A 23,911-nucleotide genomic window follows, 5' to 3' on the forward strand; every position below is an offset into this window, starting at 1 on the left:
GCACAAAACAAAGAGAAAATTCTGAAAGCTGCAAAAGAGAAACAAGTCACATATAAAGGAAAACCCATTAGGATCACAGCTGACGTTTCAATGCAAACTATGAAAGCCAGAAGAGCATGGACCAAAGTATTCCCAGTGTTAAATGACCACAGATGCCAACCCAGATTACTATATCCAGCCAAAATGTCTATTATAGTCGAAGGGGACAGAAAAATCTTCCATGACATAAATAGGCTGAAGAAATTCATGTCCACAAAACTAGCCATTCAGAGAGTTCTGGAAGCAATACAAAGAACTGAAGAAAGGAATGACTATACCCAAGGGGTTGTGGAAAGAAAGTCAATGAAGGTATAACTGTGGAAGAGTACAGCTATATCAAGAATGTGAACAGAAATAAAAATAACAGTATTCAATACACAGCTTTCATTAACAACTTTAAACTAATGGACTGAACTCCCCAGTCAAAAGACACAGACTAGGTGAATGGATTAAGAAACAAAACCCATCTTTTTGTTGTCTGCAAGAAACTCATCTCACTTTCAAGGACAAGAAATATCTTAAGGTGAAAGGATAGAAAAAAAATATACCAAACAAATGGTACTAAGAAAAAAGCAGGAATTGCAATTCTAACATCTGATAAAATAGACTTTAAACTAAAAATAATCAGAAGAGATAAAGAGGACCACTTTATTTTGATCAAAGGAAAAATAAATGACAAAGATATTACAATTGTGAACATATATTCACCAAATGCTGGTGGACCCAACTTCATAAAAACTATATTACAGGACTTTAAGACCCAGATTAATCCCAACTCATTAATAATAGGGACTTCAATACAACATTGCCTCCATTACACAAGTTAACAGCACAGAGAATTAACAGAGAGACAGTTAAATTAAACAATACCACACATCAAGTGGGCCTAACAGACATCTACTGAATATTCCACCCGCGCACCAAACAATATGCTTTCTATTAAGCGTCTGGACCCTACACTGGGGCAAAAAAAGAAGCCTCAACAAATAAAAAAGAGTGAAATAATGGATTGAAATAATTCCATCAGACCACAATGCAATAAAGCTTACACTCAACACCCGGAGAAGCCCTAATCACAACATGGACACATGGAGATTAAACAACATACTCCTGAATGATGAATGGGTCAAAAGAGAAATTAAGAAAAAAATAAAATTATTCCAGGAATTGAATGTAAAGGACAATACAACACAACAAAACCTCTGGGACAGAGGACCTTAGAGGGAAGTTGACAGCTCTAAGTGCTTACATCAAAAACTCAGAAAGAACACAAATAAATGACTTAACATTGGAACTCAAGACACTTGAAAAGCAACAACAAATGAAACCCAAACTCAGCAGACAAGAAGAAATAACAAAATTCAGAGCAGAAATTAATAAAATAGAAACAAAGTAAACAATACAAAGAAATTGAAAAAGTAATACAAAACCTCCCAAAAAAAGAAGCCCAGGACCAGATGGATTTACAGAAGAATTCTATCAGACATTTAAAGAAGATCTACATCCAATACTACTTAATTTATTCAAAAAATTGAAATGGAGGGAAAACTTCCAAATTCCTTCTATGAAGCCAGCATCACTCTCATACCAAAGCCTGGTAAAGATACAACCAAAAAAGAAAACTGAAACTATAGACCCATATCCTTAATGAACATAGATGCAAAAATTCTCAACAAGATACTTGCAAATTGCATACAGACACAACCTGAGCACTAAGAGCAATACTGGGGGGAATACTATACCAGATTTTAAATTGTATTACAGAGCTATAGTCATAAAAACAACATGGTACTGGCACAAAAATAGACCCATAGATCAATGGAACGAAATTGAAGACCCGAATATGAGTACATGCAATTTTAGCCACCTGATATTTGACAAAGGGGCCAGGAACATTCACTGAAGAAAAGCCAGCATGTTCAGCAAATGGTGCTGGCACAACTGGATCTCCACCTGTAGAAGAATGAAACTAAACCCCTATCTTTCACCTTGCACAAAAGTCAGTTCCAAATGGCTCAAAGACCTCAATGTAAAGCCTGAAACTCTGAAACTGTTAGAAGAAAACATTGGCAAAACCCACAAGATATAGATGTAGGAAAGGATTTTCTAAACTGGACATCAGTCACTCAGGAAACAATGTGAAGAATCAAAAAATGGGACCTCATAAAGCAAGCTTCTGTACATCAAAGGAAGCAACCAGGGAAGTGAAGAGAAAACCCACAGAATGGGAGAAAATCTTCACCACTGACACATTTGACAGAGGTTTAGCACCCAGAATATATAACGAACTCAAAAAAACAGAGAATAAAGATAGGAAGTAGCCCTATTAAAAGATGGACTAAGGAGCTGAACAGAGAGTTCTCAAAAGAAGAAGGCGGCTAAGAAGCATCTTAAAAGATGTTCAACATCACTAATAATCAGGGAAATGCAATTAAAATCACTTTAACATTTTATCTTACCCCAGTCAGACTGGCTAAGATCAAGAAAACAAATGATACCAGCAGTTATACCACTCTTGGTATATACCCAAAGAATGCATCCTATTGCAGAGACACTTCTACATCCATGTTTGTTGCTGCTCTTTTCACAATAGCTAAGAGATGGAAGCAACCTAAGTGTCCCTCAATTGATCAGGCCCTATGGAAAGCAGTGTGGAGAACTCTTAAAAAACTACAAATGAACCTACCATTTGACCAGTTATACCACTCTTGGTATATACTCAAAGAACGCATCCTATTGCAGAGACACTTCTACATCCATGTTTGTTGCTGCTCTTTTCACAATGGCTAAGAGATGGAAGCAACCTAAGTGTCCCTCAATTGACAAGTGGATAATGAAAATGTGGTTCATTTATATGGTGGAGTTTTACTCAGCAGTAAAGAAAGATGAAATCATGAAATTTGCAGGTAAATGGATGGAACTAGAATCTATTATACTAAGTGAAGTAACACAATCTCAGAAAAAAAATCGACATATGTTCTCCCTCATATGTGCATCCTAGAACTAAATCCTGATAAGTGAGTATGTATACAGACATCAATACAGGAACCAGGATAATGGAAAAGAACCCGGGAGGTAAAGGAAAAGAAAGAACCTGAAAGATAACAGTAGGAAACAGGCCTTAATAAGGGAGATATAGATAAAATTGGGTTAGTTTAAGGGAGAGGGGAGGGAAGGGTATACAAGGAGCCTAGGGCATAAAGGGAAAGAAGGAGCTCAAGAGAGGTAGGAGCATTGGAGAAGACTATATTAGGGGAGAAAGGGGAAAAATGGGGACACCTTAATTGGGGAAACCATGATTGGAGGGGTTAGACAATGTGAGAGATAAATAATGCCTAGCTAGTTTTAAAAACCAGAGTGAATCATATTAGTCCAACAACCTACTGACAAATTATACAAACCAGATCAAGAAATATATGGCTAGGAAAGGTTTATCAGAGAACATGCCACACAGCAATTTAAAGTACCAGACTGGTGGAACTAATCTTGGATGTTTAAGAGACATACTTTGAGGCCTATACTAATTTGGTCAGAGGGATATAAAGGGCAGTTTTTGCTCCTTGTCCTCATAGATCGACTAGTTCCAGAGGAATATGAGCATCTCTCAAAATGTCCTGTAATTATGGCGGGTCACCTGTCCTCTTGATCAAGGAGGTAGAGGAGACCCCATGAGATGGACTTGAACCAGTGTCCAGTCTACAAAAAGGAGTGTTGACACAGAGGAATCACTTCCTTCATGCTTCCAAGTGAAGCCAGCCATGGTCGAGTAGGACCTTTGACTTATCTTCACATAGGTGGAACTGATAAAAGAAAGGAGGCAGGGACTCCTCCCAAGCTCCTGTGAACACCGAGGAACAGATCCTCAAATGGCCTTAAGAGTAAAAATAATTTGGTTTATCTGGGCCAACTGTATGGCCTTAAACAGCCAAAAGGAAAGTATAACCAAAGATTAAAGGGGCCAATATATTTTTTAAGAGTCTATCTGCATAGCTAAAGGCTACATAACAAGCAACAATGCCAGATAGGAGATACCTTCTTTTGAGTTGTTGGCCAGGGTGGCCCAAGGAACTACCAGATAGTAACCCAGCATAGAACTGGGAAAATGAACAGCAGACCCCAATTTTAGCCAAAGGAATATTGACAACCGATTGCTGCTAGATAAGGAACAGCTGACCTTTCTAAAACAAAGATCAGATTCACCAGACGGACAAGTAGTGGGGAACAGCTGGGCGTGCCGATAACACAGAGGACAGTAGCGGGGATAACAGAGTATAAGGGCTCTAGTGGGGAGAGGGAGGCTATGGGAGGATCCCATCTGGGAACTGGGTGTATAGTTGAATAAGATGGCTTGGAATGTTCTTTGTGATATACACACACACAAAAAAAAAATCAACAGATTTTTAAAAAATGAATTATATTTGAGGAGGAAGCATAAGAATTTACGTCATGTTAATTAGTAGAGGTGATAAACATTACCATTGAAATCTACCTGATGATCTTATAGACATAGACAGGTGTGGCGAGCCACGACTCTGTCCAGCAGAGCCGAGGAAAGATGACACAGACACCAAGGTGAGGTTCAAGCTTCTTTTTCTCACTCTTCCTTTATTCTCTCCTTATTCTTCTCCCTTGTTCCTCTATCCTTACACACTTCAGCTCTTCATATAGCGTTTCCAACAGCCCTCCCCCCAGCCAGGACCAATCAGGGCACACACACGTGCAGCGGGCAGGCAGAGTGGCAGCAAACTAATAAAGAAAAATCCATATAAAAAGTGGGATGTTGGGGGCTGGAGAGATGGCTCAGAGGTTAAGTGCACTGACTGCTCTTACAGAGGACCTGGGTTTGATTCCCAGCACCCACATGGCGGCTATGGACCATTCTTAACTCCAGTTCCAGGAGAATCTGAGCCCTCTTCTGATCTCCACAGCATTGCAACACGGGTACACTCACATACATGCAGGCAATACACTCATACACATAAAATAAAAATGATAAAGTTTTTTTTTTTAAAGTAGGGATTTGCACTGTCAAAGTACATCCATGAACCATACTCAGCAGTTCATCTCGTTACCCATACTGTGTTCAATTTCAAGCTCCTTAGTTGTTGTGTAACAAAACCTTCCATCTTAGATGGAAGCTCCCTAAGGGAGGTAAACAATACAATTTTCTAAAGAGAAGTAAACAACTCAATAGCTTCAGGTAATCCATAAAGCTGACCAAGTTCACTAAGCAACTTCTTCCCTAAACATATTTAAATCCTAAGGATTGCTGAGAGACACTGTCAGACAAGCTGAACTGTCTGGAAGAAGCAGACACCAGCCAATTGCCTCTAAGAACAATATGGAAAATAAATTTTCCAACCTCTTGAGCTACAAATGGCGAAGTACATTCCAGGTTTCCTACTTCCACGAGATATCATCCATGCTGGGGCGGATGTTGGCGATGAAGATATCGTTGAGTCACTTTTGTTCTTATGAGTAATCCTCCCCAAATCTCATGGGTTTACCATTTGCACTTTGGTGGCATCCTTAGTTTGCTTTATTGGTGTTCTATCTTGGTTTTCACATTTTCCCAGGAATAGTGCAACACTAGTAACTAGTGTAACTAATAGTTATAACACTAATAACTCTTATGTGAGATGGGTTGGAAATTCTGAAAGTAGGAGTTGAAAGGTTTCAGTTACTCCAGTAACAAATCTTTGGAACTCCTCAGCTTTTGCTTATAATACTGTGTATATTGTGAAGCACCTCTCAGAAGGAATATTAATTTTAAAAAGCAAAATAAATCCATGAATATGTTATTAAAGCTCTTATGTGAGTAAAATTTTGTAGAATAATGTATGTTTTAAGTGTACTTTATTTGCCAATTAATATGTAAATGATCAGTAAATGTCCTCTTCATTGAATGGGTTACTTTTAGTAAATACAAGGTGAAAAACTGTAAGATGCTGTTTCATGTTTTCTCTTAATTATTTCTTCTAAAATTGTCCTGAAATGTATTTTTTTTTACCTGACTCAACTGTACATTTCCTACTACGAATCTTTTTTGAGGGTGCATAGCTTCCCAAGAAGAAATCAATTGCTTGGGGCAATATACATTTAAATAACATTTCTCACTATATAGGACTATCTGGGAGAGTAACAGGGATGGGTCGAGTGAAGCTTCCCAAAGGCTTTCCCAGAATGGTGTGGTCTGTATGAGGAATGCAGATTTGTGGGTCATGCATCACAAGTGCTTATTTTAGTTTCAAAGGGTTCCTGTGATAGGCTGGAATCAAGTAAATGGCTCTAAACAATAGAAAAGTGTTAGTTCACAATTTTCAAAGTCAGAAACTTGCAAAATCGTGTCTTGACATGTTGTTTCTTTCTTGGAGGACTGGGCAGAGAATTGTTTCATACTTTTGCCCTAACTTCTTGTGGCAGGCAGCCATTCTTGTTTGCTGTTGGTTTGTTGTATAACTTCAATTTTTACCACAGTTACTGTGTTGTTATCTACTCTGTAAATAATGTTTTCATATGGTGTTTCTCTGTCTTTGTCACCTGTCTTCCTCTGAGGACATGCATCACTTCATTTCAACTTGTGTTTTTATTATACCTTCAAATGTTTGAAGTCGTATTCCCAGGTACTTGGGGTTAGGACTGTAGAATGTCTTTTTAGAGTAAACAATACAATGTACAGAATTTAAATAAGAATCTCTAGAAGTTAAAGACCAAGCTTCTGCATTCTTAATAATTATGAGCTTTAATTTTGAAATTCTAGTCGCATATCTAGAGACTAGTTAGATTCTCAGGGATCATCGCAGAACAGGGGACAGAAAATATTGAATTAATTCAAAACTGAATCCTGCGGTAATGCTGGCTTTTATTGTTGAGAGGTTCTTGATGCTTTCAGAATTTCTGGGTTCAAGTAGAAGGAGCATCATTTCTGAAACTATAAGCAACAGCATTGCTTATTACCCTTTTGATAAGCAGATAGAACATTTAAGGCATTGTTAGTATTTATACACTGTACTATTTCAAATACGATAAACCATTTTTTTTTTAAAGAACAAGGCATTGATGTATTACTTTGGTAATGTGAGAAAGGAAATCTTAGACATAGAATTAAGATTCTCTGTTTTATGATTACTTCAAGGAATAGTGCTGATACCAGATCCTGATTTATGTACTTTATGTTTCATATCAAACCACGGTTTAATGAAAAATATAGTGAAGTTCATTAATTTCTCAGTGAACAGGTTACTAGGTCTAAAGAATGATTCTTTCTACCCTGTTAGGAAATATCTTGTATATAAATACACATTTACCTGAGATAGTATGTGCTGGGGTAGGAGTGCACATGGGTCAAAGATGAGAATACAGAAATGAAAGCAAAGAAGAGCATCTTGTACCTTATAAATAGTTTCTGAAAAAGTAAGCCTTAAATTATAATCAAAATTTATTGTCTGTAACATATAAAGTATTATAAAATTTCTCATGAAAACATTTACATAAGAATTTTATAGGAAGCTGGAATTCCTTATAATATTCTAGAAAGGAAAATATTTATTCTTTTGTTACCATTTCCAGTTACCAGAGAAAAACAAATAAAGGAATGCATGAAGGAAACATTGCTTTCTCCCCATCACTGTGATATGCCTTTCATTCCTTACCAACTTCTGGATTAAATTCTAAATACATGGTCACTCAGCATAAAATGGGATCTTGTGGTCATTTAAGGAGTTTGGTAATTAACAATTAACTAGAGTTTTTCAATTTCTTTTTGCTAGATTAATATGCAGTAAGATAAATTTCCTGTTATCAAATGCAGGAACTTGAAGGCATGGAACAATAAAAAAAATGCATTCAGTTCCACTTTGCATGTGTGATGTAACAAAACTAAGAAAGACCAAATAATATCAACAACTGTATTTTTCTTGGGCATGTACAAACATTTTGTCAATATTATCCCCTAGATAGTATATTATCAGAACTTTTTACATAATATTTCTATGAAATTAGGTATTTATATAAATAATCTAGAGATAATTTGAAGCATAGAGAAGTATATGAGGATATGCATAGGCTGTACAATAATATTATGCCATTTTATATAAGATTATAAATTTTAGAGTTCTTCTAGAACTCTAAACTGACTCCTATGGACAGTAATAGATAATTACACTTCTTTTGTGTTTTAGGAAAAAAAAAAGAGTAATACACTTCATACCACCACATATATTTTTCTCCTGAACAATTATTTAAGCTTTATATATTATGGATTTTTTAAAGCACTAAGTCTGTCACTTATCATAAAAGTTTTAAAATATTTTAATTAGAAGAGAAAAGGCAAGAGCATGTTTTTGAAGGAATTTTCATGTACAGACTTCTATTCATTCAGGATCTCAGGGGATCATTTTTAAATTTCCAGCTTCCTATTAATAACCACTCTATTCTTTTCATTTCTGCCACTGGCTAATGTGGTTTTTGAAAATTTATGGCTCACCATTTTAATAAAGTGAATTTTACCTCTACTCAAAGAAGAAAGCTCTTGACATTTCTTTTTCCTTCCCCATTGCCTCCAAATGAAAACATTCACTAATTAAAAGTTGAATACTATATCATCACACTATGTAATGCATGAAAATGTGAGTATATAGCATATAATGTATTGCACTAAAAGTAGCCATATAATAAAATTAACAATAATAATAATAATAGTATATGGCTATTTCTTTTGGCCAACTATTCAGTGAGATTAACATTACTAATAATTTTATCTTACAAATGATAAAACTGAGAACACTAACATTAAATAGTTTATCAAGGGTCAAAATAGTGCAGAATTTTGCCGAGATATAATCGTGGGCCATTCCTTGAAGACATGCCCATTAGTGTAATTGTGGGACAAATATTATAGGAGTAACCAACTGCTTTCTAATTGAATTTAAGGTCTGCTTCATAGGATGAAGCCCATACCTGACACTGATATCAGGTCTAGGAACCTGAGTCTAGACATTGCACAGGCTATGGGAGAAAGCCTAATACAACTATTCGGTTAAATAGATATTGTATTAAACTGATTTCTAATGTCTTATTGCTATATCCATAGATCTCTCAAATCTCAGAAGAGAAGATTTCTGCAGCAGATGGCGATTAACCCAGAGAACCACAACTGGCCAACAGGAAGAGAATAAGAGTCTTCCGTCTGCTTATCATTGAGGCAGACACCTGTACCAAATTTCTGCCTCCCAAGGCTCAGGGATCATTATGTAAGACAGGGCAGAAAGATCATAAGAGCCAGAAGAGGTGGATGACCACAAGTAAACAGAGTTTTTCAGACAGCTGGTTAGTTATTCACAGTGAGTCCTAGATAAGTACAAGCCAGACAAAATCCCAGCATAGGCTTGGGAAAGTGGGTAAGAAACCCCAACCCTATCGGAGGAACTGTCACTCCATGACAGCTGGGAAGAGGAGAGTCAGTCTCATTTAAGGATGAAACTCGAGGCAGGGTGACCAGGATCCAGTGGATCAATGTTTTATTGGTTAGGGTCAATTGATCAATGTTTATTGGCTAGAATTTCTAATAATGAGAAAAGCAGTGCTATAATTGGAATACATTTTGAAATGTCAATAATAAAAATTTGTGGTGATTCACCCAGACCCACATCTGGTCAAGGTGCAAAGAAGAAAGTACTGATTGCTCAGCCGAAATGGGGCACCTATATCACACCCTCTCTGCTCCAGTTTTAAGAACTATTGTGGAAGTGGAAAGCTTTTGCAATGTGATGGTAATTAAGAAATTTGCAGCAGGGAAAACTCTTAAGAGACAGGTAAGGGTAGGTGAGCAGGAGTCTGTCCATCCTGACCCCTGTGGTTGCCCAGGAGGGAAGTCTTTGTTTTCTAAAGTTTTCACATTCGGTAACCTTTGTGGCCATGTTACCTTGCTTAATTATCACATGTACCTTTTACTTAATTGTCACCTATGTGCTGTTTTGCCTTTTGTTTGCATTTCCCCACACATGAGTATAAAAGCCCCCCCCCCCAAATTGAACAAGGGGTCTGACTTCTTTATTTGTGGTGTCTGTCCCGCTAGTGTCAAATTAAACTTCCTCTCCTCACCTGACTTTGGCTATTGGCCTCTGATTTTTCCGTAACAGAACCATTATGGAAGAGTAGATGGATTGATTGTAAGAGCCAGATGTGGTGGATTACTTCACAGGAAGCAATATTTTCCAAACAGCAGTGCTGCTGCACATAAGAACCCACAGTACTTAATGACAGCATGCACAAAACCTATGCAAGCTCAGGTCAGACAAAAACCCAGTATGGATGGGGGAGGTGAGCAAGAACCTTCAGCCTAGCTAAGGAATTGATGACAATTGATAACTGCTGGTAAAGGAGTCAGTTTTCTTTAAGGGTGTGATCCCAAGTAGGTTGACCAGGGTCCAGAGAATGGACCCATACCCAACAGCATGAAGTTGGTGAGAGGGGGTGAATCTTTTATATTTAAGGTTTAATTTCATTTTGGATCTCTTAAGAAATATCCAAAGACTTTTAAAACCTCCCCTAGAACTTCTCCTACCTCGGACTTTCATTCTGTTAGTACCATAACCATATTGGTGGGGGAAGCAGGAGCTGCACCAGCCTTTTATGTCTGTCCTCATTCTCTCCAAACTATAATTCTTGCTGTGAAACTTTTAACCTAAGAGAAGTTTGCTGAGGCCAACATCACCCTTTATAGATGAGATTATGTCTTTCTGTATTTTCATTATTGTTTTATATCATTTTTTATTCCAAATCGACTGTTCAAATGCTTGATTTTTTTTTTTTTTCGTCTTTTTGAGACAGGGTCTCCCTGTAGCTACAGGTGTCCTGGAACTCACTATGTAGACCAGGCTAGCATTGAACTCACAAAGATCTGTCTGCCTCTGCCTCCCAAGTGCTGGGATTAAAGGTGAGAGCCACCACTCCTGGCTCGATTTTTAAATTGACAAATCAACTCCCTGATATAGATCATGGTGTTTCTGGTGACTGCAATGGAGAAGGAGAAGGAAGTGATACAGGTCTGAAAGTGTGTGTGAATGCCCTAAGTGAGTGTCTCTGAGTGTTGATATGCATCTACACACACGTACACTCTGTGCCTGTGTAAGCTTGTGTGTTGTCAACACACACACACACAAATTCATCTGTGTGTACCCACAAACACTCATTTACTTCTTCAAATGTACAAATGATGGATATCTATAAATGCATTATTCACTGTGCCTTTAAAGGAGGCAAATATTTGGACTTTTTTCCAGACAGCTCTATGAAGAACAGGAAGGATTTAATCACATGTGGTTTCCCTATCTGTAGGCTTATGAATAAGCACCAGTATTATCATCTGTTCTTGATAATTATATTCCTTTTATTTTAATATATTTTTACTTTGTGCATATGAGTGTATTGCCTGCATGTAGCTAAGCGTACCCATGTCATGCAATGCCTATGGAGGTCAGAAGAGGGCATCGGATTCTACTGGACATGGAGTTACAGACAGTTCTTAGCCACCATGTGGGTGCTGGGAATGTAATTACATTTCTGAAGATATATGCATGTGAGATTTCCATTGATCCAGTGTGCTGTAAAAATGAAGTCCAAATTTTGATAAATTTCATGCACAAAGCAGTTCCTTTAAGAAGTCTGAAATGAAACCTTATATGCTTGATTTTGTACTGTAGCAAAACAAAACTGTTTCTCCTAACTGCTCCATTTATTCCATCAACTACGAAGTCAAATCTAAGTGTACAGTGAAAAACTATGCATTTATGGTCTGAAAAATAGCTAAACTTACTTCAACATGTACAATTCTAAAACTTTAAGATCTCTGACATTCAACTTGTTACTGTTATTACCAGTAGGTACTTTCCTTTGTTTGGTCACAAGTTCATAAGTGTCAAGAGAGCTTGGAATAATGGTGTGTGACTTACTGAAAACTCCCATTTATTCTATATTTAATTTTTCCTTCCACTTAATTTTTTTAGGTATAAAAATGAAAAAAAATGTTTTCAGGAATCACAAATTGACTGTGTCAAAAACTCTAATTGCGACTGACTCTTTTTTATCTTCCTGCATATATTTGCATTTATTATTACCAAACAATTGCATATGAAAAGCAATTGTTTTATTATATTTTAAAGGAATGAAATAGAGGATATAGACTATAGCCCTGAAGTAGGGAAGTATCCTATTTTAATGCTGTGGATAGTCTGCTGTGGGGCACGGATGCAAACAGACAGAAATATGATAAAAGAAACTTCACATTGAGAGAAACCAAAGCCATGAATCTATAATGCTTAAAACAAAGACAAGAACCTAAGCTTCCTTGCTTGTACATATTGAATATGATCATTCATGTGTTGATATATGATTAGGTCTATTTGCCGATTTCACATATCAAGGAAGAATATAAATGAATGTGAGTTCACTTAAAACCAGAGTTTTATTTTGCTATAGATCTGTTTTTCTAGAAAATAATTTTGAGTATCAAAGCAGCTAAAATATAAGTGAACTCACAAATATTATTTTACAAAAGGCACTAGTTTGAGATACCAGAAGCCCTTTCTGAAACAAAATGGATTATGAATAAATAGCTTAATTTATTGAGTTGTTATCTCAATAAACTTAAAACTTTTTGGTCTCTTAAGACTATAATTCAAAAAGATCCTCTTCATTTGCACTCACATACAAATGAAATCAATCATTATTTATGTATATGTTGATTGTTCTGATGGTAAAAAATAAATAAGATACCAGCCTGAGAGCAAAGTTTTCTTTGGGAATACATGTTTTATAAATACCTGACTCTTCTTATGGAAACTTCAGTAAAAATATGCATTTGCAAGCAAATCATTTGAATTCAGAGTTATTGTACTTATTATTTATAATGAATAAGTCAGACAGTTATAGGAACAGTATTGACACTCAGGAGATAGAAAGACAGCAGGTCTCAGTAGGAAAACATGAATTAGGTATTAATCATTGGGGCATCAATGTATTAGATGTGAATAGGGTAGTAGTCTATCTAGGAAAACCTTGTTTCCTTTATGTAACAAAGAACTGATGGGGTGGATGAAAGGGGATCCAAAGAGATTGAAAAACAGAAAATGATATCCTTATATAAGTACATTTATAAAATGAACTTTCTCCTCCAAAAAAAATAAACTTCTAGAACAGAATTTTTCTACATTTCAGAACACATCTTAAGGTTATCCACTATCCCCAAACAGCATATCTGAATCAGTGGAATTCCTGGGATGCTCATCAAGCCTTTAAATACCAGGGCTCTTTAGAATCCAGTTCTCCTGAGGTAGATTCCTAACACTGGGCAGAATGTACAGACAGGCAATATCTTATAAACTACTCTGATTATTTTATGCCAAATTTGCTGGTAAATATAATTACTCTTTTTCAGACTTGGATTAAGAGCAACAATTTTGATCTATTCTTATTTCCAGCTGTTTAATTCAATGTAAAACTAGAAAATCAAGTTTCTCTTTCTTTTTGTTGTTTTTATATATAGGATATTCCTATAGCTCCAAATGGTCAGAAACTGGCTTTATACTCCAGCTGGCCTCCATCTCGTAGAGATCTGCTTGCCTCTGCCTCCAAGTGCTGGCATTAAAGGCAGTGCACCACCACACTGGGTTCAAAGTTCCTCTTTTAAGTTGAGTGGTAATGTACTTACTACAGTTTTCAGCTTTTCTGTTATCTCGGATCACTATTCTCTGGTTGATGGTGCTGAAGAGGGTTGTCCAATTAATGGTATGATAATAACACAGGTTGCTGTTGTCAGTGATGTAGATGTTGCCAGCACTGATTTCCTTCAGGGACTGGAACTGCAGGGAAGTGATGCCTTGTTGCTTGAGAATAAGCAGTGAGAGACCACTAAGGAGAAGAAAGGGGAAAGGGGAAGAGACAGGAATGCTTCTGGTCATGAACTGCACTGTGAAGTACAAAAAGAATGCAACATCTTACTACAAAAAGGACAGTGGAACATAAACAAGCAGTGTCCCAATCAATCTGTGCTCACAATAACCTTTCTTTTTATGCTACATGTCAGCCATGTATAATATTTGTCTTTCTGAGAGATTTTTACTTTCTTTAACATAAAGATCTCCACTTACATCCATTTTCTTTCAAATGAAATGGTTTTTTTCTCTTCTTCGTGGTTGAAAAACTTCTCTCAAACTTAAAATATATATATTCTGGACAAACAAATTATCATTTCAAAGAAATGGCTCTTATTTCAACATTTTTATAATCATTTTATTTTTCTTTTCTAAAGAATATATTATACCTCCCACATTCCCATAACTCAATAACTTCCCAGGTGGCAGTTAACAACTGGTCTGAACACCAATTTCAGGGGATCTGACGCCCATGTCTTTCCTCTGTCGGTACTGCATGACACAGGTACATTTATACACATGCAGGCATAACAGTCATATATATATCAACAATAAAATCTTATGCTAAAAATAAGTATTTATAGATTATACAAATTTAAACACAAATAAACATTTATACATCCCACAAATACAAATTAATTCTACTGTAACTACATAACAGACCTAGACATGTTTTCATAGACTAGATAGTTGAGAAAATGGTTGTAGACACTTTGTTTTAATTTATATATCCCAGAAACCAAACAAGGTAGCAGGTGAAGAATGTATAAATAAAGTTTGTGGATACTAAAATAGAAGAACTAAAAGTTGAAATTAAAAATTAAATACTTAAAAGGCTTTTTCACTTGGAAAAACTTCACTAAAACTTAAAATATATATATTTTGGGGGCTGGAGAGATGGCTCAGCAGTTAAGAACACTGACTGCTCTTGCAGAAGATGCAGGTTCGAATCCCAGGACCCACATGGCAGCTAACAACTGTCCATAATGCCAGTTCCAGGGGATCTAACAGCCTCTTCTGTCCTCTGAGAGCATTGCATGACACGGTACACTTCCCTACACGCAGGCAATACACTCATATACATAAAATAAAAATAATAAATAAATTTTTTTTGATAAATGATCATTTCAAAGAAATGGCTCTTATTTCAACATTTTATAATTATTTTATTTTTCTTTTCTAAAGAATATATTATGCTTCCCACATTCCCATAACTCAATAAAATAAAAGACATTAATTCTCCTTTGGCGGATAACAACTAAACTTTTCACTAGTAACATTAAATACACTTGACTTCTAATACAACTATTCTATTCTTAAAAATAAAAGCACAATGTGCTAAGTAATAAGGACTGAGATACAATTCCTTCCTACTTTTGTCCCTTCCTAACAACCTTGAATTGATTACAGTGTCCACATGATGCCTGGATTGATTAATATTTAATTCAGTGTACAATACACATACATTGTACTTTGATATTTGTGCTTCTTTTACCCTCTCTCCCTTTCACACACTCACTGGCCTCCCTCCTCTTCCCAAATACTCCCTCATTTACTTTATTTCTTTCTATATCCACATATAAGTTCTAAATAAGTGAAAATATAACATTTGTCTGAGAGATTTTTGCTTTCTTTAACATAAAGATCTCTACTTTCATCCATTTTCCTTCAAATGACATGGCGTTTTTCTTCTTTGTTATAATCATTTTATTTTTCTTTTCTAAAGAATATATTATACTTCCCACATTCCCATAACTCAATAAAAGACATTAATTAATAACATGTAGTTGTACAAATGTGCATATTTTATTTATCTGTTCATCTATTAATAGTCTTATGACATTCTTTAACTTGGCTCTGGTGAATAGTGGAGACATTTCTTATGTGTACTAATATAGATACCTTTGAGTATATACTTAAGAAGTATATAGCTGGATCATATGGTAATTTTATTTTTCTTGGGGAGGGGTACCTCCATAATAATATCCCCTCTGGTTGTGCTAGTTTACATTCCTACCAGCAGTGTATAGATATTTTTATTCCCTGCATCATTGCCAGCACTTGTTATCTTCGGTTTTCTTGATGCTAGGCATTCTGACTGGTCTGAGATTTCACTGATTTTTCTTCCTCTGTTGGTAAAGATGTTGAGCATTTTTCATATTTGCTCCATTTCTACTTTCTTTAAAAATTTCTCAGAGATGTATCTGTTTGTATTTTAGTGGTCAAATTTACATAGAAACAATTTCAGACAAACCTTTAAAAAAGTAGTAGTTTATAAAAGATTTACTCTTAATTATGTGAATTTAAAATATTTACAATATTTGATAACAATGTGCTTCTAACCTGTAATTATTTATAATTCAACACTACATTCAGAGAACCCTTTCCAGTAAAACTAATCCTATGAGGTGGGGCACAAATGGTAAAGTCAGAGACAGAACTCAAGCCTCCTGATAAAATTGCATATATTTCTTACACCCTAGTCACTATCAAGTCACTTAACTCTATCTTCAATTATGATAACATAAAATGAAAAATAATGTTGAGTTTAAGTGGCATATCACATGCTTCATATCTGAAAAACATTAATATTTGCCAAGGTATTAAGCAATTGAAAACCAAACTACAAAGGTTTTGTATTTTATACCATCACTGGTGACAACTTCATGAAATGTATCTCTGGAATCAGAAAATCACTAAAATTGATTTTTTTATTTTAATTCATGATGCTCCTCTTTAAATTTATGCAACTTACAGCATTGAAATCATTCACCTACCTGTAGAGCACTCGTCCTCCAATGGTGACAAGGTTGGAGAAAACACTGAAGTCAGTCATGTTTGGGGGCCATGACTGTATGTTCAGGAAACCTATAAGTGGCAAGAAGGTAAATAATTCAGAATGCCATTTTCCCAGTAACAGTGTCAATTATTCTTCAAACATGATGATAATGCATTGAAGGTTGGGAGGTTCACAAAGGGCAATGGAACCATTCCATCACATTTACTCATTTAAAATAGAGTACAATAGGGGCTGAAGAGACGGCTCAGTGGCAAAGAACACCAATTGCTCTTACAGAGGACTCAGGCTCGGTTCCCAGCACCTTGCATGGCAACCAACAACCATCAGCAACTCCAATTCCAGGGCTTCTGAAAATTCTTTTGATCTCTGCAGGCCCCAGACATGCATGTGATGCACATACATACATGCAGGCAAAACACTCATAAACATAAAATAAACAAATTTTGTTTAAAAAGATTGAGCATAATACTATGCATTTCTGGAATAAATATAAATAAGTGATTGATACTAAAATTATGAGCATCAAGAATGCACTTAGACATAGAAATGTTGAAACATGGCTTATTGAAATAGATGAAAAGACATGTATTTAGTTAAAGAGAAAAATACACTTTCCATTGTTGTGAAAACCTTTACAATTTTATCTATATACTTATTACATCTGTATTTATCTTATATTTCAAGCTATATGTACATCTCTAAACTTCCTAAGTTTTACTTTTTGTGATATTAGTACCAAATTGTAGTCTTATTAATGGGCTCATAACATTTAGGATAAAAGCTTAGACAATAGTAGGTACTCAGAAAATATACTAAATGAACGCTACACACCCCCTCACCCCTCCCATTCAGCAGTACCTTTGTGAGGAAGTAAATTGAAAAACATGTTCAAAGATCATAGGTCATTTGGCATTTGCAAAAGCAGTAATACCAAAATTTCAAAGATGTTGAATTTTTGTAATTCCAGGGCTTTTTAATATGCACAGAAGGTATGGATTTAGCTAACTGGTGTTCAAAATGATGTAAGGTTTTATAAACTGAAACTTGTAAAACGGAATTTTGTTATCAATAATCATGTCAAGAAAACACATCAATTCTTGAAGCATGGGTTCAAGAAAACAGAGCTTGTAACATAGCAATTATAATTTTTAAAGTACCTGTTATTTCTCTGACAGTCCGAAAGACATTCAATTTCTCTGGATCTATGGCTTCAATTGCATTGTAAGGGTCCCTAGAAAGCCAAGCAGAGAGGTAGTCAAATTTCAACTGTGATGAAGTAGCAAACATGGGGCAATGATAGCAGTCAATGCCATTCACATTGAATTTTAATTTGAGCTAGAAAGGTAGTGATATGCTATTTAACTTGTTCTAATCTAGAAGTGAGGTGAATAATAGATGAATTCAGGAAATTTTTAAAGACACAGATGATAAGTTCCTCATTAGAGAATATTTTCACTTCAGCTGTATCATTTAATTTTATCACCAAACCTATCATGTGCCTTCCACTCTCTGTTGCAATCTTCTATGAAAACCTTTGCTTGCCAATCCAGGCCCTGATACAAAACCAGTATGGTTATTTGGTGAGCATCTTGTCACTATAATATCATGCACATGAACAATGTCCTGACAAAAGACAAAAGGAATACTCCTTTTTGATAATCCTACACAATTAGCTGACCTGTAGTTATCATTGTAAATGGGAAATGAGTTACAATGGGTATTTTTGGCAAAAGAACAATTGGGCCATTCTGTGAGCATGCCACTTAACTTTTTTTAGCTCTTTCAAATATTAAAATTTTAATCAACATATTGCCATGAATATATTTTCTGCAAGAAACTTGTTTCTGAATAGAATATCATTTAATTATGACTTTTGACCTTATTAAAGAATTATCTCGGCAATTTTAGTAAACAATATCATCCTACTAATACTTATTAGTAATAGTATGAGTAACATCAATAAAGATAAAGCATTTTATTTACCATAAGTTTTCTATTTTTTAATATTCTATTATTTTTATTTTGTGTGTATGAGTGTATTGCATGCATGTAGGTAGTAGCACCTGTGTCACGTAATGCCTGCAGAGATTAGAATAGGGTGTCAGAGTCCTGAAACTGGGCTTATGGATTGTTGTTAGCTGCCATATAGGTGCTGGGAACTGAACTCGGGTCATCTGCAAGAACACTCAGTACTCTTAACTGCTAGGCCATCTCTCTAGCCCCTAAGTTTTCTATTTATATGGACACTCATTGCAAAAACCAACCTCCCTACATTTATACATAAATATCTTAGATCTATTGAATTGACTTTATATTATAGTTTCATAAAATGAAAGAGAATGATTTTGGAGTATACATCTCAGGCTGACATGAGACTAAGAATAGGGAATAATTCATATTTCATATGTATTTGTCTTGGAAAATGCCACATATATTTTACTTTAGAATACAGTAATATCAATTGTAACTTCAAGTATTCCAGGTTTCAGTGTTATGATTAAGGGTAATCATCTGAACTAAGAACTATGACTTAGCTAAAAGAAAATTTTGCCCTTCTTTCTTTTCCAAGATAGTCTAAAAAAGTGTAGTTCAGTCTATAGAATATTTGTTGCATGATTTTATGTGCTATCATCACTGAGCTTTTTCTTTGATTCTCTACCTGCTTTGTTATGATACTTTTGGTTCTTCTCTCTTTCCTTCTCTCCCTCCCTCCCTTCACACCATTTATTAAGATTTTACTGGTATAGGGCTCAGCAATAAAAATACTTTTTGTTTTTATGCATCACAACCAGAGATGGTATTTATTGCTAATCCATTTCTCAGTCTTGTATTGGAAGAAAGTGAGTATGTTAAATGAAAGGAAATCTACCTGCCTCACGGAAACCCTTCATCATGCAGCCACAATTCAAACTCCAGGCTGGTCTGATTTGACTTACTGACATAGAGGTCACATTTGTCTTTTCTGAGCTTAATTTTAAAACCAGATTTTGCTTTTCTTTGCTAATCCATGCATGTTGATATTCTCTGCCATTTTTTTTTCATCTGAATGAATTTCTAAGATTACACTCCTAATAGACTGGGGAGTTTACAGTTTTATACCATTTTCTGCATTATCCTTAAAGTACAATACAGTTTGATACCATGAGATCAATGTTTCTACTTGTTTTGCAATTATCTGTCGAAGATTTCCAAACTCTGGACCAAATATGAATGAGAATACATAAAATCTCAATAAATAGTATAAACCCTCCCCTAGAACGTTCTGTGACGAGCTCAAAAATAACTATGATAATCCTCAGTATTTTTTCAGAATTTCTCAGCTTTGTTTTAATTAGATTTTAAACATTAGGATGTTGCTTTTCACAATTATTGTACTGTTACACAATTTTTGCAGTGGTTCTCAGTGTAGGTCTTACTAATCCATTAAAGGGAAGTTGGGGCTATTTAAAGGGGTGTTTTAATTGCAATCATAATTGGGATTTTAATAATTACCCAAGGACAATGGTGCTAAAAGTATATTACAGCAAAGGATTTCCATTGTCTCATACAACCTTAAAATACATTCCCTGAGACTCACAAATTCAGATGTTCAACTTAATGTTGAGTCACAATTTTTGTGCAATTCCCTAGTCACGTTGCTCTAATTTCAAGGAAAGTTTCTCTGCCATCTTTTAAATAACGTAGCTGCTTAATTATTTTCTATTCCAGTGGTCAGTTGCTCTTTTTATTTTTAGTTTCCTGTTCTTCTAATACAGAATGACTTTGAGTATGATTTCTTATATAATCTGTTTTTATTTTTAGCAAAAGCTAATATTCAAATTAATACATATTTCATAAGTCATTCTTTTTTCTTTAAATTATAATTAGAGAATTATAATGATTTTTAAAATTAAACATGTAGAAGGATGTACTATATCTAGACACTATTTTGGAATTTAAAAAGATATTCATATGTGTGTTTGTGTGTTTGTGTGTTAGATGTTAGATCTGAAAAGGTTGAAAAGTCACTTGTCTCAGGCAATTCATTAGCGTATACTTTGAAATCACTCCTGTGTTTGAATTAGAATGTCTGCCATAGGCTCCAAGGATTTGGGTATTCTGTCCCCAGATGGTGGAGATTCTTTGGCAGATTTTAGGTGTGGCCTTGCTGGAGGAAGTGTGTTCTGGGGCAGGCTTTGAGAGTTCTTAACCCTTGAGGAACTTTCTGCCTCTCTGCTTCCTGTGCTTGCCTCAAGATGTGAGTGTTCTGCTCTCTCCTCCCACCACCTCCTGCCATCATGCCTCCCCAATGTAATGGACTTTGCTTTCTCTAGAACTGTATGTTCAAATAAACACCTCCTTTTATAAGTTCCCTTGTTTATGTTTTTGGTCATAGCAACAGAAATGTAGCTACGTCCCTCTCCCACACACACACACATACACACTGATTGACTTGAGGCTGCCACAGTCAACTTAAGAAGATCTAGAATAACTTAGAGATAAACCACTGAGCACACTGTGGGGAATCATTTATATTAGGTTACCCTCTCGGGGTGCCTTTAAGAAATTATCTTGATTTGGTTAGTTGAGGTGCCCACCTAAATGCGGCTGGCGCCATCTGGACTGAACTAAAAAGAGCTCTGTGCTCTAGCATTCATCTCCTTTTGTGTCTTGACTGTGGATAAAATGTACCAAGATGTGTCAACTTCCTGCCTCCATGACTTCCCTGCCATGATGGACTATGCCCTGGAACTATGAGCCAAAATCAACTCCTCTCTTGAGTTGCTTTTGTCAGGATATTCTATCACAGTAACAGCAGAAGTAGCAAATGCAATGTCCATGTGGAAGCAGGGGATGTGAGTCAAGTGGCTCCATCTTATTTCTGTTTCTCCTTTTTTTTAAAAAAATATTATTTTTCACTTATGAGTGTATTACTTGCATGTATATAAGTGCACCCATATTGTGCAATGCCCACAGAGGTCAGAAGAGGGCATCGGATCACCTGGACCGGGAATTACGGATGGTTGTTAACTGCCATGGGTGGTGGGAACCAAAAAAAGGTCCTCGTCAAGAGCAACCAGGGCTCTTAACTGCTGAGCTGTAACAGATGATCTTTTTCTCATGGTGATATATGGTTTTAAAAACAATCAATGGATAAATGTCATTTTTCTGGATGTCATATAATCATTAAATTATTAAAAATGTACTGAAATATTGACCTAAGTCTCTTACCCAGTGAGCTTAGAAGACAAAGCCAACATTGCAGGTGTCTTCAGAGGACCACAGGGGACTTTATGAAGTCAACTGAGTGGGTCCCATCTGAATGGCTGAATGCTGGCTGCTACTTCTCCCTAACAAATTATTGCCATTAGGAATGTGGGCTGAGAATTGCCCAGTTTTTAAACTGACATTAGAAATATTAATTTTAAGAAAAATATTAGTTTGGCCAAACATAGCAAACAGGATAGAAGGTACATAAATACTTCTATAAGATCTGACATGGGACAATATTAAAAACTATAAAGATATTGCATTCAAGAACAAAAATAACTTATTTGAATGAAAAGAAATACTTTAACCCATTGTTATTGCTGCTCTATGTAGGCATATTTGTTTATTTGTGAAGCTATTTTGCTTCCAGAAATAATGTGATGTTTAAGAGTTTGAATTAAAATATGTGAGTGATTGTCTGCATTTGTAGCCCATGGTACTAATATTTAGGAATTAAGAGGTAACGTCAATAAATAGAAAGAATAGAAAGCATAATAATGGAATTTTTATTACACAAAGTATACAAATGTGGTTATTTTCCTGGTTAAAACCAGCAGGTGGTCTGTAATGAAGGATCCAAGATAATGTTAAAGTTTTTATTACCAAGGACTGGAGAGATAGCTGAGAGGTTAAGAGCATTGGCTGCTCTCGCAGAGGACCTGGGTTCGGTTCCAGCAACCACATGGTGGCTAACAACCTTCATAACTCCAGTTCCAGAGAATTCAATGCCCTTTTCTGATCTTCCTGGGCATTGTAGGACATGAGTGCACTTACATACCTGCAGGTAAAACACTCATAACACATAACAAACAAACAAACAAATAAATAAATAAATGATAAAATTTTTATTTCCAAAATATAATCTATTTAACAGATCTTTTAGAGTATCACTAATTTCCTCATATAAGAAAAAAAAAAAAAGAGAGAGGGAAAAGAATACGTCAAGACAAAATAAAATTTTGAAAGAACCAGGAGAATTTTAAGTTTAATTTTATGTCACATTATATGAGTTCCTTCATGTGAGTTTTTAAGGAATATAATTTATATTGTCTTGAACTAATTAGTTGCAGATTTAAATGATATTTCTCATTTCATATTAGACCTGCTTCTTTTAACATCACTAAAAAACTTGAGCTGGTTGAGACTGTGGAATTTGCAAGAAGGTGTGCAACTGCATCTTCATTACAAATTTACATTTTCATACCCAAATAGCTACCAAACTCTAACTGCAGATGCATCCCAAATGTGTTTAGTAACACTGCGGTGGATCTGGCCACTGATTTCGCTGGCAAAGAGAATAAAGGAAAGGTAAAACTTTTCTGGGTCAAGATGAATCAACCAGGAAAAGCTAAGCGATATCTTCACTTTGCAAAACAGTTTTGTACAAATACTGAATACTGACCCATGAATACCAGTGACAAGGAAGATCAAATTCCCATTGATCTTTGTGCAGTTTATGAATTTGTCAATATTACTGGAGTCCACAGTCTGGGCTGACATCAATGATCCAGTGCCAATGCCATCGCAAGCTGAAGAAACAAGACTCAGAGTGAGCAGCTGAAAAAATTACTTTTTTGCTAATAAATCATTGCATTCTCACTATGAGATAACGGAAGTTAGTATAAAACTTTAAAATATTATTCCTGCTGGGCGTGGTGGTGCACGCCTTTAATCCCCGCACTCAGGAGGCAGAGGCAGGTAGATCTCTGGGAGTTTGAGGCCAGTCTGGTCTCCATATTGAATCCAGGACAGCTGGGGCTACAGGGAGACCCTGTCTCAAAAGACCGAAAATAATATAACGTCATTAACGGAATTTATTTAATGTTCTCTGTTCATTTTCTAGCAAATGTTTGAGTGCTTACTATGTGCTAACCCTTATCCTAGGCATTAA

General features: G+C 35.6%; 1 protein-coding gene across 4 annotated transcripts in view; it reads right to left on the reverse strand.

Moving 5' to 3' along the window:
• The window catches only part of Erbb4 (erb-b2 receptor tyrosine kinase 4), a 1,194,626-nt gene that overhangs the window by 304,006 nt on the left and 866,709 nt on the right, over nt 1–23,911 (reverse strand). For all 4 annotated transcript variants that reach the window (XM_029569917.1, XM_029569919.1, XM_029569920.1 and 1 more), the window contains exons 9-12: nt 23,423–23,549; nt 17,928–18,001; nt 16,748–16,838; nt 13,748–13,947 (exon numbers count right to left, since the gene is read on the reverse strand). In XM_029569917.1, coding sequence (XP_029425777.1) covers nt 13,748–13,947; nt 16,748–16,838; nt 17,928–18,001; nt 23,423–23,549 — 492 coding nt within the window. The remainder of the gene's footprint in view (nt 1–13,747; nt 13,948–16,747; nt 16,839–17,927; nt 18,002–23,422; nt 23,550–23,911) is intronic.

This window comes from Nannospalax galili, unplaced genomic scaffold (genome assembly GCF_000622305.1).
Source record: "Nannospalax galili isolate Female #2095 unplaced genomic scaffold, S.galili_v1.0 scaffold281, whole genome shotgun sequence".
NCBI classification, from domain to species: domain Eukaryota; kingdom Metazoa; phylum Chordata; class Mammalia; order Rodentia; family Spalacidae; genus Nannospalax; species Nannospalax galili.